The 15,455-nt window shown below is 43.0% G+C and overlaps 1 protein-coding gene across 3 annotated transcripts in view; it reads left to right on the top strand.

Annotated features, from left to right (window-relative positions):
* The first annotated feature begins 553 nt into the window (after positions 1–553).
* Positions 554–15,455, top strand: part of DPYD (dihydropyrimidine dehydrogenase) — a 332,297-nt gene continuing 317,395 nt past the window's right edge. For all 3 annotated transcript variants that reach the window (XR_010784063.1, XM_066555445.1, XM_066555446.1), the window contains exon 1: positions 554–634. Coding sequence is in view for 2 of the 3 variants with exons in the window: in XM_066555445.1 (XP_066411542.1) it covers positions 596–634 (39 nt within the window). In the remaining variant the exon portion in view is untranslated. The remainder of the gene's footprint in view (positions 635–15,455) is intronic.

The raw sequence follows: 15,455 nt of genomic DNA, 5'->3' as shown, positions 1-15,455 counted from the left end.
GAGAAGGGTGAAGGTTCAGGGACAGCCCAGGCCGGTGCTGCTGGAAGGGTGTAACCCTGGGAAGGGTCACCGCTCTTTGCTGGGCAGGAGGGCGACCCCAGGCGCAGCAGGGCTGGCTTCAGCCGCGGCGTGCAGGCTGATCCTGTGGGATTTCATGAGTGGATAAACACAGCCAGGGCGGCGTTTGGTCCTTCCCGTGCAGTTTCTCGGCCACCACCAGGGATGAGAGGGGCAGGGCCGCAGGAGGCCGGGTGCGCGCATGGGGCGAGGCACAGGGACCGTGCGGAGGGCGCAGCGGCGGGGCGCGGCCCCGGGCCGTTCCCGGCGGGGCGGTGTGCGGGGAGCCCCGAGCAGCGCTGCTGCCGAGCCGCGTCCCCGCCGCTCGGTGGCCATTGCCGCAGGCCCGGGGCGCGCGGCTCGGAGCGCTGCCGCCCCGCGGGACACCTGCCCTGCCCGGCGGGGCGGCCCCGGCCCGGCGCGGGGGCGCCCGCCCACCTGGGCGTTGCTGCCCGGGCTGCCGGCTCCGCCTCTTCCCGCTCTCCGCTCCCTTCCACTCCGGGACTGCGGGGAGCTGGGGGAAGGCGGTGCGGACACCATGGCTCGTGTGCTGAGCCGGGACCCGGTGGACATTGAGGTACCCACTCGCCCTGCCGGGACGTGCGGCTGTCATTAGCGGGGAGGGGGCTGTGTCCGGCGGCGCCGGCGCCCGATAAAGTTTGGCGGCGTTAGGAAGTCCCTCGCCGCTGCCTGCCGGCTGTGCCCGGAGCCTCGTCCCGCCGCCCCTTTCCGTGCTGTGCCGCGCCGTGCCGACCAGCCCCGGCACCGGCCCCCGGGCAGCCGCAGCCCCGGCGGTCAGGGGCTGTCGGGGCAGCGCCGGGCGCACCGCTCCAGTCGTGCCCCCGTCCTCGGCACGGCGAGCGCGGCCGGCGCCCGGCCGGGGGCCGTGAGGGGGCGGCGCCCGCCGCCTCCCCTCTGCTCGCCGCCTTCTGTCACTCCCCGGTGAACTCGAGGGCAGGATGTGACCGAGCCCCGTCTCCGGGGCAGGTGGGGCTCCCGGCTCTGGCACGGTTCTTGAGGGGCGGGGCTGCTCGGGATTCGTGACCTGGTGAGCCCTGGACGGTCTCAAGGTCCGTGGCCGATGGCCTCGGGCTCAGCGTCCCTTGGCTGGCTGTGGGCCAGAGGAGCTGTGCGGGACCCGGCTCCTCGCTGTCCTCGTCACGGGTCAAGCTGCGCTCACGGACTGCACCCGGTCTGCTCGGACCAAAACAATTGCATGGGAGGCTGTGCAGGAGGGCCGGGCTAGTAGCCTCGCTGCAAGAGGGGTTCTCACCTGTGGCACTTGAGGTTTTTCGTGACATTCCTTGCTGCAGGTCGCTGGAAGGAGGGTCCGGACGTGGCCTTGGAAAGGCGGAGCTGAGGTGGGGTGTGACCAAGGCTGGTGCCCTGGCACACGTGGTGAGCTCCCGCTGGTGTTAGCCAGGTTGCAAGGTTGGACTTCAAGGTAGCGTTTTCCTACCTTTCCCAGAACCTCACGTTTGGCTGTAAACTTCAGCTCTTTGTGAAGAGTCTAGTAAAACAAAAGCAATAACAAATGAACTTGTGGTTAATAGTCTTGTTCTAGCCTGACACAACTTTTTGTTGTTGTATACCTTGAAGTGTAAAATGTTAAGTTTAGTTTGGGCTGTTGCAGATCATTGAGGCCCAGACGTAATACACAAATACGCACAGCAAAAACTTGAACACATCTCTAGGTCAGTTGTGACTGAATTTTATCATTAGTTCTTGTATTGAGTTTTTGTGTCCAGTCCATTTCCTAGCTGAGCTGCTGTTTAAACCATGACTAATGTCCAGAAATGATCTTACAGATACTCTGATAAAACTGAAGCATGGAATAGATAGGAAGAATGAACTATCACAGAAGTCTTCCTGGCAATTAGGGAGACACTGTGGTATGAAATCGTCACTGTCTCTTACCAGCTCAGTGTTTTCAGAGCAGCCAGTCTTGGATTTTTCTTCAAATGTTAAAGTTCATTTTTCTATGATAAAGTTTTGATTTTAGTTGTTTGGGTTTTTGAGTACTTTCTTTAAATTTTTAATGCAAAATATTTTTTGTATAGCATTGTTTTGCATTTCTAGATACTTATTACTCAGATTGAAAGAACAATGTTATGATAGGATCCTGTGTTGGTAGTAGTATGCAGTAGTACATGGTTTAGGAGATGAGTTGATGGATTTTTAAAAGGCTGGTGTTTACTTTACTCTGAGGTTTCAGATACAAACTTTGGTCAGTATCTTACTGTATATTTGTTTTCAGCAGTCCTTTAAACTAGCAAGGAAATCAATGCAGTCTCCTTCTAACCAAATGTATTGTCCTGTCCTTCCCCCATCTATTCGAATAAATTTAGTCATTGTATGGTTTGTCTCACAGATGAGTGTATCAATAATTACTGATAATCTAATTGCAGCATTGTAGCATAGGACTTTATTTTTTTGGGGGAAGAAGTACTGCATTTTCAAAAAATGTGTTTTATCTTTGTCTTTGAAGTAGGGACAGTGCCTGCTAGCTAATCCTATCATTGTAGATAAATATTTTCAGTAATTTGTTTGTTGAGTGGAGGAGTCTATCAATGTGACCACTGGCAGCACAACTTGAATATTTTGGTCACTTTCTTGGCTACAGTATAAATGATGATGACATTTGTCTCAATGGTTAGTATCTCAAATTTCTATACTAAAATATTAAAAATGATCTCTTAAGTCCTGGTGCTACTTTACAATGTATTTCAATAGTTAAGGCTGGATAAAAAGACATGTCATTGGTTAAAGAAGAGGCAAGAATCTGTGCTAGAATTAGCTAAAATCACGGATGATTCTCCAAGTTATTTTACAAAAGAAAACTTCCAGGAAACTGTCCCTGAGGAATCTTGTCCCTCTTGCTTGGCTTAGCCAGCAGCTTCAGTCTCTGGACCTAACTAAAGAAAATGAATAAATTACATAGAGAGTTGTTTTTTCTAAAACCTGCCTTCCAAATTGTGGAAGACTAGGCGTGTTGTGATTTAAATGCTTTTTGTTGTGATTTATATGCTTTTCTCCAATTTGATTTTTTTTAACACTAAAACAAAAATAACACCCAAAATACCAAAACAAAACAACAACTCTCCCCTCAACTACCAGCAACTCCACAAACCCCAAACATTGCCTTTTTAAAAATAAAGTCAACTATCAAAGTGTGCTGCTAATATTCCTTGGACACTGATACTCTAAGCAAAAGGAAAAGAAAGCTTGTTTAAAAATAGCTCCATGTGAAAGTACCTACCTTGGATTTATGGTATAAGGACTTGCCTTGGGTTTTTGTTTATTATCTCTCTAAATCTTTACAAGAACTTTTGAAATCTACACTATGAGGGCAGCATTTCCTTTCTAACTTATAATGTGAAACTGTTAAATGTACATTTGAGCTCCAGAGAGTGTTTACAGACTTCATGTGAACTTCCCAATGATACTCTGGGAAGGAAAGTCTTCCATTCTTTTGTCTTCTCTTTTGTTTCACCTGATTCCTGACTATCACTATGTGTAAACCATATATAATTACATCTATTGCAATCTTCAGGATTCTTTGAAGAATTAAAGTTGTGAAATCAAGTATTCAGAAATTAATGAATTGCAAAATGAATAGAACAGGATCTTGACTGACATAGTTTAGCATTGTTCTCTGCACCCTGTGTTTTCCTGACTGCATTCCAGTGTTGCTCTGCAGTCTCTCCTCTTTACTCGGTGATGTTTGGGTTGTGGATACTTTCCAGCTCTCTGCCCCCCAGACTGCAATCTGGGGAGAAGAGTAGGTCTCCCACTTTTTTGGAAGGGGCTGCTTCTCAGCAGAGTGGGGACACTTTGCCACACTGTTGTCACAAATCTGAAACATTCAGAGAAAACGAAAACCAGCCCCCCAACACAAGTTAGTACGAAACAGCAGTATTGTTCTTGCAGTAGATAGGCAGTATGTTGGCACTTCACAGATCTGTCCTTCCTTCTGAATCGTGTGTGTAGGTTTAAAGGGGAATTGGGTGTTGATGAGTGGGTAATTTCCTGCTAGACCAGCAGCTGGGTACCTAGAATGCTGTCACAGCTGTTTCCACCCCAACACTGAACCTTGACTTGTGAGAGTAAAGTGAAAGGTGCAAAGGGCTAGAGCCATGCTCTGAAATTGCAATCAGGGAATTGTGTATTATCAGGGTAAATTTGTGTCACTTTCACTTAAAGTGCAATGAACAATGTTCAATGGACAATGAACTATAACGATGTTATGCTTTCTCTTCATTTAGCTTCAGAAAGTATAAATGGCTCTTATATAATGTATTTGCATTTCAAAAGTTATATAATTCATCCACGTATTTCTTTGGTGTTACTTCAGGGTTCTGAGAAATTGTTTCTTAATGGCCAGACTGTGTCCATTGGCTGCTGACCTTAGTGAGGACACAAGAGGCTCCAGGAGTTCCTCAATGCTCAGGAGGCAGCGTGTTTGTTCATTTTGAGTTCCTTCAGCAGCAAGTTCTACACTGCTGTCTGAATGTCCTAATGAATGTGGGGTGAGGCTATGGGCTGTTTGAGCAGCTCACTGATGGTACAGACAGCACATCTGCACTCAAGGCCTGCAGCTGGTTCCAGAGTCAGCCAGGGGAGCAGAGTCCCTTGTGCCATGTTTCCTGCTGCATGGAAGGGTCACTTGGGAAGTGCTCCTAAGTCTTGAGAAAGCATTATTGTACAGCCTGCAAATTCCACAGTGTTTTAAGCAGCAGGTTTGATAGCGGTGGCAGTTCTTCATTGCCTGGGATATACTTAGTAGCTGTTACCGAGCATGGGCAAGGACAGGAAGGTTGGCAAGTTTCACATTTATTTTTCTCCCAATGCAAATGGACAAGAACAGTGAAAAAGTTGCAGGTAGAAAGGTATGTCTGAGGGCTAGGCTTGGTGTGCTCACAGTGGGAAGCAGGGCAAAGATTGAAAAATAAAGAATACTGTAAAAAACAGGAAACCTCCAGCATGATAGCAGGGAACTCTACTAGTCAGCATGGCTCACAGAGTTGTTAGGCAAAGGTCATGTGAATAAATAACTGAAGCTAGCTTTCTTTGATCTAGGCTAAACTTTTATTTTAAAAGCCCCACTTATTACAGTATCTCTCTCTGTTGTAAATACCTGCTAGTTTTTTGAACTTCCATAATGAAGCTTTAATATGTAGAATGTTTTTATGCTACTGCTTTATAGCTTGTTGTGATGATCAGATGGCTGTTCCAGATTGACGGCTGTGTCTTCCTAGGGTCATTTCACAAGCAGTCAGTGAGAAAACAAAACTTTGCTGGTTTTGCCTAATGAATTTCTCAAGCCTTTTCATTGTTTTAGTGGTTTTATTGTAATAAACTCTTAGTTGAGTGGAACAGCAATTATAGCATGATTGCTTAGACCTTGTGGAAGATTGTAGACCACAATTATCATGTCGGTCTTAGAGAATTGAACAATGATTTACTCATCAGGTTAAAATTTGATCTGGCAAGTAGGAAGAAAAGTCTTCTGTGTGAAACATTTTTTCTTTTCATGTTTTATATGCAAATCCTGTTGATGCTCAAGGAATTATGTATGGTCTTGCCTCTACTGTTGATAGTCTGCCAGTCTGTAGCAGTCAAGCCCTCCAAATAATTATGTCGGGGGAAAAAAAAATCCCTTTTCAAAACTTGTGCATTTCATTTTTCTTCAACCTTTGTGTTTTAATGTTACTTTCAAATTAAACTCCCATTTTTCCCCCATCCTTTAAATTTTTACTCTTTTTGTGAGGTCTTTCATGTAAGAACTGCTATTCTCACCCTTCTCATGGCCGAGATTTACAATTAATCTGCAGTTAGCAACTCTGAAAACAAGAAGGAACTGAAATTGATTTTATTTTAGTTACAGAAATGAATTTTGTGATGATTTTATGTTGTAGACCAAACTGGAATTTTATTCTTCCCTCTGCTTAGTGTCACATCTTTTAAGAAAGTGTAATTACATGCTGATATAGAAAGCTGATATCCATGAGGCAGGATTTTGCCGATCTGCTGTGACAAGAGTGCAGCACTGCAGGGCAGGCAATTGAGATGCATTTGGAAGAGTGCAATTTTAGCAGCAGGGCAGGACTTGCCCGGTTTTCAGTGCAGCCCAGAGGGGTGTGGCTGCGTCTGATGGGCTGGTATTTGCTTGGACCCAAGATTGCTTGGCTCTCTCCATCCTGTTGGCCAGTGTACATGTGTGGTGCAGTTTGTGCTACCCAAAGACACAAGCTGCTGCTTTTCAAATTAACACTTTGAAAAATTCTACTGTCCATCCTATCCTATACCATTTTGCCAGTGTCAGTAAAATGACTCAGGGAACACGAAAGTAACTGGTACTGAGTTGGGAGCACACTTCTAGTTAAAATATTGAGAAAAGATGAAATTCCTGGTGGCTGCAGACAAGCTGGATTGAATGTGTCCTGTTTGTTCTGGCTATGCTAACCCTTTGACAGCACCGAGTTCAAATCAAAAACTGCTTTCTCTCCCTCCCTGGTTGCCTGGCAACCTCCCTCCTCTTATTAGCATATGATTTCTATTCCTTTTTTTATTTCATCAGTACAGTGTTACACACTCTGCTCCCTGCCCTGTGCTGCCGCCTTTGAGAAGAGCAGGATTTGTGCCTTTATATGAGACTTCGGCAAGTATGTGATTTGGCAAAGAAATCAAACATTTGGGATTAGGAACCTTTGGCCATAAATGCCTTATCAGAAGCTCAGAGGGTGGTGTTTGTGTGGGCATGTTTTTCAAAGTCTTTTCAGTTGCATTTGCTGTCATTTTTATACTAAGGGCAGAATTCTTGCAAATCAGCACAGCATAAATCTCTGGCATCCCTACATGTGCAGAGCATCAGTTTGTGAAACCTGCCAACAGAGATTGGCTACACAGATCTTGGGGGGCATTTTGCCCTCTTGGTCTTTATGCAGTTCCATAATGCAGTGTGCAATGCCATAATTCAAAATATAAATTTATAAAATATCCAGGTCAAATTGTGATTGGGGAAGAAGGCAGCTAAAGTAGTAAGTGGGAGAATTGAACTAAATTCTTCAGTTTTCTTCTCATAATAATGCTTTTTTGAAATTAGAACATTTTGCCTTTCAGTTGGCCAGGTGTATTCTTTTATGAAATAACAGGTGATTCAGACTGGGTCTATACTTTAAATTGCTTTTTTTCTGTTCATAGACTCTTACAACTATAATAAAGATTCCAATTTTTTTTTGCTCTTGCATAGGGCAAAGAATGTAAGATACAAGTAGGAGTAGAAAAAACAGCACTAGCAGCAGAAATTAGAAGATGCAGTGAGGAGGAAATGACAAAGCATGTAAGTTTGAGGAGTGTTTATATCAAGATATGTAAAGGAATTTTTTCTTAATATTATCCAAATCATAAATCACAAGTGAAATAATCTACTTTTTCAACATCCTTGTTCTGAAGGAGGGTCAGGTGTCTCAGGAAGGGGGTTGCTAGGGCATGTAGGAAAAAAATGAGGGAAGCCAAAGCTCAGTTCTTACTTAATTTGGCAACTTTTATAAAGGATAATAAAAAATAGTTTTATAAATGTATTAATGGCAAAAGGAAGGGTGAGGCCAAACTTTGTTCTCTACTGGTTGTGGGAGGGAACTTAGTAATTGCAGATAAGAAGGCAGGGGAATTGCTTAACACTTCTTTGCCTCAGCCTTTAGTGGGAAGACAGCTTGTCCTCAGGACAGCTGTCCTCCTGGGCTGGTATATGGTGTCAGGGAGCAGAATGGTCCCCCTGTTATCCAGGAGGAGGCAGTCAGAGAAATGCTGAGCTGCTTGGATGTTCATAAATCTATGGGACCAGATGGGATCCATCCCAGGGTGATGAGGGAGCCGGCAGATGAGCTTGCAAAGCCACTCTCCATCATTTGCCAATAGTCCTGGCTCCCTGGGGAGATTCCAGATGACTGGAAGCTGGCCAATGTGACACCCATTCACAAAAAGGGTGGGAAGGAGGATCCTGGTAATTATAGGCCAGTCAGCCTGACCTCAGTACCCAGTAAGGTGATGGAACAGTTTATAGTGAGTGTCATCACACAGCACTTACAGGATGGCCAGGGTATTGGACCCAGCATAGGTTCAGGAGAGGTAGGCTGGGTTTGACCAACCTACCTCTCCTTTTATGGCCAGGTGACCTTCCTGGTGGATGCAGGGAAGGCTGTGGATGTTGTCTGTTTGGACTTCAGCAAGGGCCTTTGACACTGTCTCCCACAGCATTGTCCTGGAAAAGCTGGCAGCCCATGGCTTGGACAGGAGCACTCTGTGCTGGGTTAGGAACTGGCTGGATGGCTGGACCCAGAGGGTGGTGGTGAATGGTGCTGCATCCAGCTGGGGCCAGTCACCAGTGGTGTCCCTCAGGGGTCTGTGGTGGGGCCAGCTCTGTTCAATATCTTTATTGATTACATGGATGAGAGGATTGAGTCTTTCATTAGTAAGTTTGTGGATGACACTAAGCTGGCAGCATGTGTTGAGCATGTGGGAAATATAGGTTGGATATTAGGAAAAAGTTTTTCACAGAAAGAGTGATAAAGTACAGTAATGGTCTGCCCAGGGAGGTGATGGAGTCACCATCCCTGGATGTGTTTAAAAAAAGATTGGATGTGGCACTTGGTGCCATGGTTGAGTTGAAGTGTTAGGGCATGGGTCTATTAGGGCATGGGACTCAATGATCTTGAAGGTCTCTTCCAACCTAGTGATTCTGTGATTCTTATGCTATGGTGTGTGTTTGGCAATTTCACTTATTTCCTCTGTCAAAATACTTAGACCTTCCTGTGAAACATCTGGGTTCTTACTGTAGTCATAGCTGCCTTCCTAAACCAGTGCAGAATTTTAAGTGGTTTTAGGTGTTGCAGAGACATTTGAATTAAGAGTAAGCCCACCTATAGGAGTATTTTGTTTTTAATAATGCTTCCAGTATTTAAAGATATCATTTCAGAAAGCATTCTTAGTTTGATAAATATTAATGTATGTGATGTTGGTATTTAATTTGTAGATTTAAAGTGATAAACACAATGAAGTCCTTGAAATGCCAAACCTTTCATCTCTGCTCAAGCCAAGGTTCAATTTTATTTTCAGTATGACATTTGCTGCCTGAAGTGTTACAAGTGACTTGACCTTAAAATTACGTTTATTTTAGTTCATTGAAATGGTTGGCCTTTCCAGTTCAACTTGACACCAACAGTGCAAATGGGAGAAGGCAGACATGCTTGCCTGTGACTCTACTTGAAAGCAAATTAAAAAGGTATCTAGGTGATGAATCTAAATATTTCCATTTAGATGGGATGCTAGTCATCAGTTAAAGGCAATCATGGTGCATTCTGACATTTTAATTTCAGGTTCAAAAACAATTATATATGTAATTAAGGAGCAAAGTGTCCAGGCAGCCAACCTGTCTGATTTACATGTCTTGTTGGTGTGTGTATGTGTGTGGTTTTTTTTATAGAGGTACCTGTGCACACCCCTTTGAGACTGTAGAAGGTGGAAAAATGGAAGGTTTGATTTTAGTTAATGTGTTCTTCCTAAGGACACTCTTCTTTCAAGTATTAGTCACACATTCAATGTCATTAGGCTTGTATTTATCATGGAGATTGGACTCCACTCCATTTGCAAAGTGGTTGTTGTGAAACCTAGTTTATTTATTAGTATATTGCTGCATGTTTGCCTTGGTTTTTGGTGTGATTTTGTTGACTGTGCTCTGAGAGGCCTTATTTAAATTGGAACGTCCATTGGAATGAACTTTCCTGGCTGGGTTTTTTCTCAGTCAACAAAGCATTTGGCCAATGTGGAGAGAATGAAGCAGGCTGCTGTGCATGTCTCCTAAGGCAGGGATGTTTTGTTGCACTGTGCACTCTGTGCAGGGCTGTCTGCACAGCATTGAGAGAGGTCCTCGTGCTGCCCAATTGCATCTCTGTCAGTCAATTAAGGAATGAGAATACTGTGCTCTGAAGGGAGCCCTTTGCACTCTTGTGATGAAAGGACAGAAGGCAGGAAGAGCTTCTGAGAGAGGAAAAAATGCTAATAAATATGTGGAGGGATCTACAGGGAAGGAGAAATAAAATGTACACTGAAAGCAGGCTATTGCTGAGTTTAAGAATCACAGCATTTTCCTGTCCAGCCGTGGCACTGTTAGCATCTATACTAGCATCTTGCTCATTATGAAATGCTTGGGTTTTCACTGATTGTGAAGGGCATTCTATGAAACCCAACTCTATTCTGCTCTTAACAATGCGCTGACTACCCTTCCATCCAGGCATGTCTAGCATCCATGCAAAACTCCAGAATTCATTTGTGAAAGTAGGTAGAAATGTTAGAATAAGTTATTAAAAATGTAGACCCATAATGGGAGCAAAGAAGATTGGAAGCATAAAGGGAGGTTTTACACCTGGAAGTTATTATAGTTATTTAGATTGAGCGAGAATAATAACCAATTGTTTTCTAAGATGTATGACACATTTATGAAAAACCTTGAAGGATAAATGGATCTTTTTAGTATGCTACTTCCACAAAGGACTCTATGAATAAAATAATAGTGAGAGAACTCTCAGTGGATGCTGAATACTGCTAATTGATGAAATTATTACTTATTACACTGCAACTGAACTCTGCTTAGAAACACTATTTTCAGTATGATTTTTTGAAAATGACAGCTGAAGTGTAAGAGGCTTTGTATTGAAAGTGAATAGTGATAATTTCTTGATATCTTTGAAATGAAAGATATTTCAATGACAGTTAAAACTGAAAAACGTGTTTTTTCTTAAGTGCACAAATCATGGACTATGACTATGAAAATAAAATGAACTTTTCTAAAATCAATAAAGTAGACTTAATGTGGATTTATGAAGCATTTTAAAAATAACTTCAAGTATTCTATTTATAATAAAGCAGTCAATTATTTGTGTCAGCAGTTTTCATATTATGTCACATTTTAAGGTTAAAAATTGGGTTTGTGAGATAGAGTGTAGCCATCATATTAAGGAAAGATCTTAATTGTAAATTAAATCAGTATTGAAGAATACTGCTGATTTACTGCTCAGGGCAAAAATGGAAAAGAGTACCAGATTTCCTTGGTTTTCTATTGATGAAATTAGAGCCTGCTGTCCTTCTTGGTGTGTCTAGTTAGGTCTGTATACTAACTCTTATGGATTGTTATCAGTAATTGGTGTGAGCATCTGCGCTCAAAGGATCACGTGTAGTGTAACATTTTGGAATATGATACGGGTGAATACGAGATCTAATTTTAGCCTTAGCAAATCTGTTCATCAGTGCTAAGATGAACCTCTCTGTTAATTTCAACAGACTGCAGCATCTGAGGGACAAAGTAGGCTTGTGCAAAGTTATGCACACGCTTGTGTGGGGATGTGTGTGTATGCTACAGGAGCACAAGATGGGAGACTAAAAGTGGTTCCCAGACTTAACTCTGTTTCTGTTTTAAAGTTGTGTTTGTTATTGCCCTTTTTTCAGTTCCAATCGAAATGCAAAATTTGAAAGATTTTAGTAAGCATGAACATAGCTTTTCAAAACAGATGGAAGTGAGATAGTGACAAAAGAGTTGGGAGAAAAAAAAGCCTAGAAGATAACCACAACAGAAGCTGTTCTAGAATGCTGGTGATGAAATGTAGAAATAAAATGAATACAGAACAGAAAAAAATGAAAATATTATCTCTTCTGAAAGTATCTATAGTGTGAGTAAAGTTTCAGTAGTCAGCAGTAACCAATACTAAGCTGAAGGGCCAGTACGCTTTTGTTAGGATAGGGTATGATAAGAAAGAGATTCTGGAAGACAATAGAATAAGAACTGGTTCTTCAGTGAAGCAGAATAGCTTGCATGCGGCTAAATCATGGCACTAGGTGAGGAGATAAGATGAATTGATTTAGGAACCCCAAGAAGTATTTAGCAAAAAAACAAAGTTAGATAGTTTTTAACTCCCAGTATAGTGTTCTTTATGCACTTAATCAGTGAGCTCTTAGTGAAAAATACATAAAAAGTCTTTAGAGTTGCACAGTGCTGGAGAAGGATTCTTGTAATGTTCTCTGATTTGCTTTTGTAATCTTAGCTGAACAGCAAATCAGTTCAACTTATCATCCAGGTTTTCCTTCCGTCCTGTGCAGGACAGATCAGGAACATGGGGATGGAGGCCTTCTTGTTCCAGGGGTGACTCCAGTAAGGATTAGACTATTTTACCAAAGTGTCTGTTCTTGTAACTATTTGTGACACTTCCCCAATTTTTTCCATATTTCAAATGGAAGCTGGGAACTCATGTATTTGAGTACAGATAAGTATTTAAACTTAGGTAGAGTTTCAGGCTGAGAGCCATCATCCTAGAGGCTGGTGTATAAGTCCAGGAGGGTAAGAGAGAACAACTTGTGGTTGTGTACCTCCTGTCTCTGTGGTGTTTTGTCAGAGTCATCTAAGGAGTCCTGCTTGGCATACTGGCAGCTGTGAATCCCCTTCTCAGGTGCTGTAAGAAGAAGCTTAATTGGCTGTGCAACTTCCACTCCTGGAGTTAGTCACCTGCCCTTATTTACAAAGCTTCCATGTCTGTGAATATTGGCCCTGACTCAGGAAAAGGGAGCAAACAATAGCTAAAAGAAGAGCTGACCTGAAGTTGAGTGGAAAGAGCTCAGTGTGACTTGGCAACAGGGCTCAACTATATCCTGAGCTGCATCAAAAGAAATGTGGCCAGCAGGTTGAAGGAGGTGATTCTTCCACTCTACTCTGCCCTTGTAAGACCTCCAGCTACAGTACTGCACCCAGCTCTGAGGTCCCCAACGTAAAGAAGATGTGGACTTTTTAGAGTGAGTCCAGAGGAGAGCCAGAAAAATGGTCACGGGGCTGGAATACATCTCCTCTGAAGATGGGCTGAGAGAGTTGGGTTTTCAGAAGAGAAGGCTCAAGAGAGACCTTAGAGCAGCCTTCTGGTACCTGAAGAGGGCCTACAAGAAAGCTGGAGAGGGACTTTTTTTAACAAGGACATGTTGTGGTGTGCCAAGGTGGATTAGCTTTAACTGAAAGAATCGGTTTAGATGAGGTATTAGGAAGAAACTCTATACTGTGAGGGTGTTAGCATTCAGTTTAAACCCAGAAAGGCAAAGAAAGCTGTCTCTGTGTATAAACCAGAAAGAACTTAGAATGTTCAAAATATACCCAAAAATTAGACTAGAACCAAATGAGGTTAGATGTTGGTGCGAAAAAAATTGGTATGTTTTATTTAATAGTAGAAGAGCCAAAGAGGAAAGAAAGAAAGAAAAGTGTGTGTGGGGGTTGGGGAGACAGGGAGAGAGTGACCGGGGTTAGGTGGAAGCGTATCACTCATCCGAAGGTCCCAGTCATGTCTTGTTGCTCCCCTCCACCTGGTGGTGAGAGTCCCCTGCCTCATGCCACATGCTGAAGAGTGTGGAATTCCCTGGATTAATACATGCTGTGGGCCTGGTGGGAGTGCCCACGTGCCTCCCTTGCAGGGGGCCAGTTTGACACTGTCCCTTGCAGCAGGGGGGGTCTGTTGCATCATGCTGCAGTGCTCTGGTGCAGGGTCTGGGGACCCCTCTGGGGGGCCTTTGATGGGCCATGTCAGCCCCTTTGCTGTGCATAGGCTTTTCCCGGGGTGAAGGGCCCCTTAGCTGAGCTTCTCTGCCCACGGGAGGATGGGTGGTCACTGCCTCTCACCAGAGGCCTTTCCAACACACACCCAAAGCCTCTCTCCCTCCACCCTTTGGTGCCAGGGTTTGTTCCAGCCTGGCAGCTGATAGCCCTGGGGCTATCATCTCCACCCCATTAGGCTTGTACTTTGTGAGTGTACCCATCCCTGACTTGTTACTTTATCTTATCTTCATCGGTGAAGGTCCAGGGCCTCTCAGAGGCCTATTCAGTCTGTGCTGGTGATCTCTTTAGCTTTTGTAACACAGTTCTGCTGTAATAGGCAAAAGTCTTTCATGAAAATGTTTAAGTCATAAACGATAATATTTCAGTCTCTATGGTAAAGCACTGAACAGGTTGCCCAGAGAAGTTGTGGGTGCCTCATCCCTGGCAGTGTTTGAGGCCAGGTTGAATGGGTTTGAGCAACCTGGTGTAGTAGAAGGTTCCCCTGCCCATCACGGGGATTGGAACTGAATGAGCTTCAAGGTCCCTTCCAACACAAACCATTCTATGATTCCATGAAGTAAAGATTAAATCCACATTTCTGAAGCTGTCAGGCACAGAAGTGCAGGAAGAGGGTACTTACAGAAGAGTAATCTGGGTGCCTTTCCTTTATTTAATTTCTAAAAAATGTTACTTCTGTTACAGCTCTCCCTGTTGCTCTGCAGTATGTGCTCCTGCTCATAACAAACAGCAAACAAAGGGATGCTGCTCTGAGACAAATGGTTTTTAATACTTCCATCCTAATTGAATGATAGCATTGTGGTCTTGTATCTTCTGTTCTAGGAAAGAGAACTTGGACCTGCCAGCAAGATGGGAATTTTATTTTTTCTAAAGTCCAATACTTAGATTTTGATGCAGTTTGAAATCCACAGCCTTAGAATCATTACAGTATGTTTATAGGAGAAATATTTTGCTGTAATTTTAGAAAACCTTACAAATGATAAAAAATAGTTCTTCCCTGTTCAGAGGTCTCACAGCAGAGGTGTAATTTTGCTTAATAAATAAAAGAATAAGAAAATAATGCTCCTACATACAATGCTCTTTAATAAGTATTTAAAAGTAAGTTTTCTCTACAAGCATGAGACAAAGTATAATAGATCAGAATCCAAATGTTTGCTGGCATGTTTCTAGATTGGGCAGCCTTATCTCATTATTTTATTTTGAGTATCACCTCTGCTTCCACCCCACACATTCATCAGTATTTAATGTCCATAAGATTTGAAAATCAAAATTGTAAGAGTAAAGAACTCCAAGGAATTTTCTATATTTCCTATTACTGATATATAATCTGATATATAATACTGATATATAATCATCTCTAGCATGTGAGTCCCTGTATACTTACAGAGTGCCAAGTTTCTTTGCTTGGAGGTGTCAGCATCACTGTGTGCTTCTGCAAAAGAAGACAATGACATTTTAAAACAAAAAGGAGAAATTGGCAACAGTTTCTTCCTGCCTTTCTTGCGCGGGCTGTCAGACTTTGTTGCTTGAAAATATGGTGTGGTTTTGGTTTTTTTTAAATTATCAGACATTTAGTAATATTTTATAATATGACTTCACATATACCTATTGCTTATATGACACAATTAACAAATTATTTACATTTCCATTTATTTCTACATTCTAATTTTTTTTTTCCTTTTTGATTAGGATGCTCTTGTGTATGCTCAAAGTTAATAGAAAGTCCGTAGTCCCATTGTCAATTTTGCATTTTACCATT

The sequence above is a fragment of the Molothrus aeneus genome, chromosome 9 (assembly GCF_037042795.1).
Source record: "Molothrus aeneus isolate 106 chromosome 9, BPBGC_Maene_1.0, whole genome shotgun sequence".
Classification (NCBI taxonomy): Eukaryota; Metazoa; Chordata; class Aves; order Passeriformes; family Icteridae; genus Molothrus; species Molothrus aeneus.
This window is presented reverse-complemented; position numbering and strand designations above follow the sequence as displayed.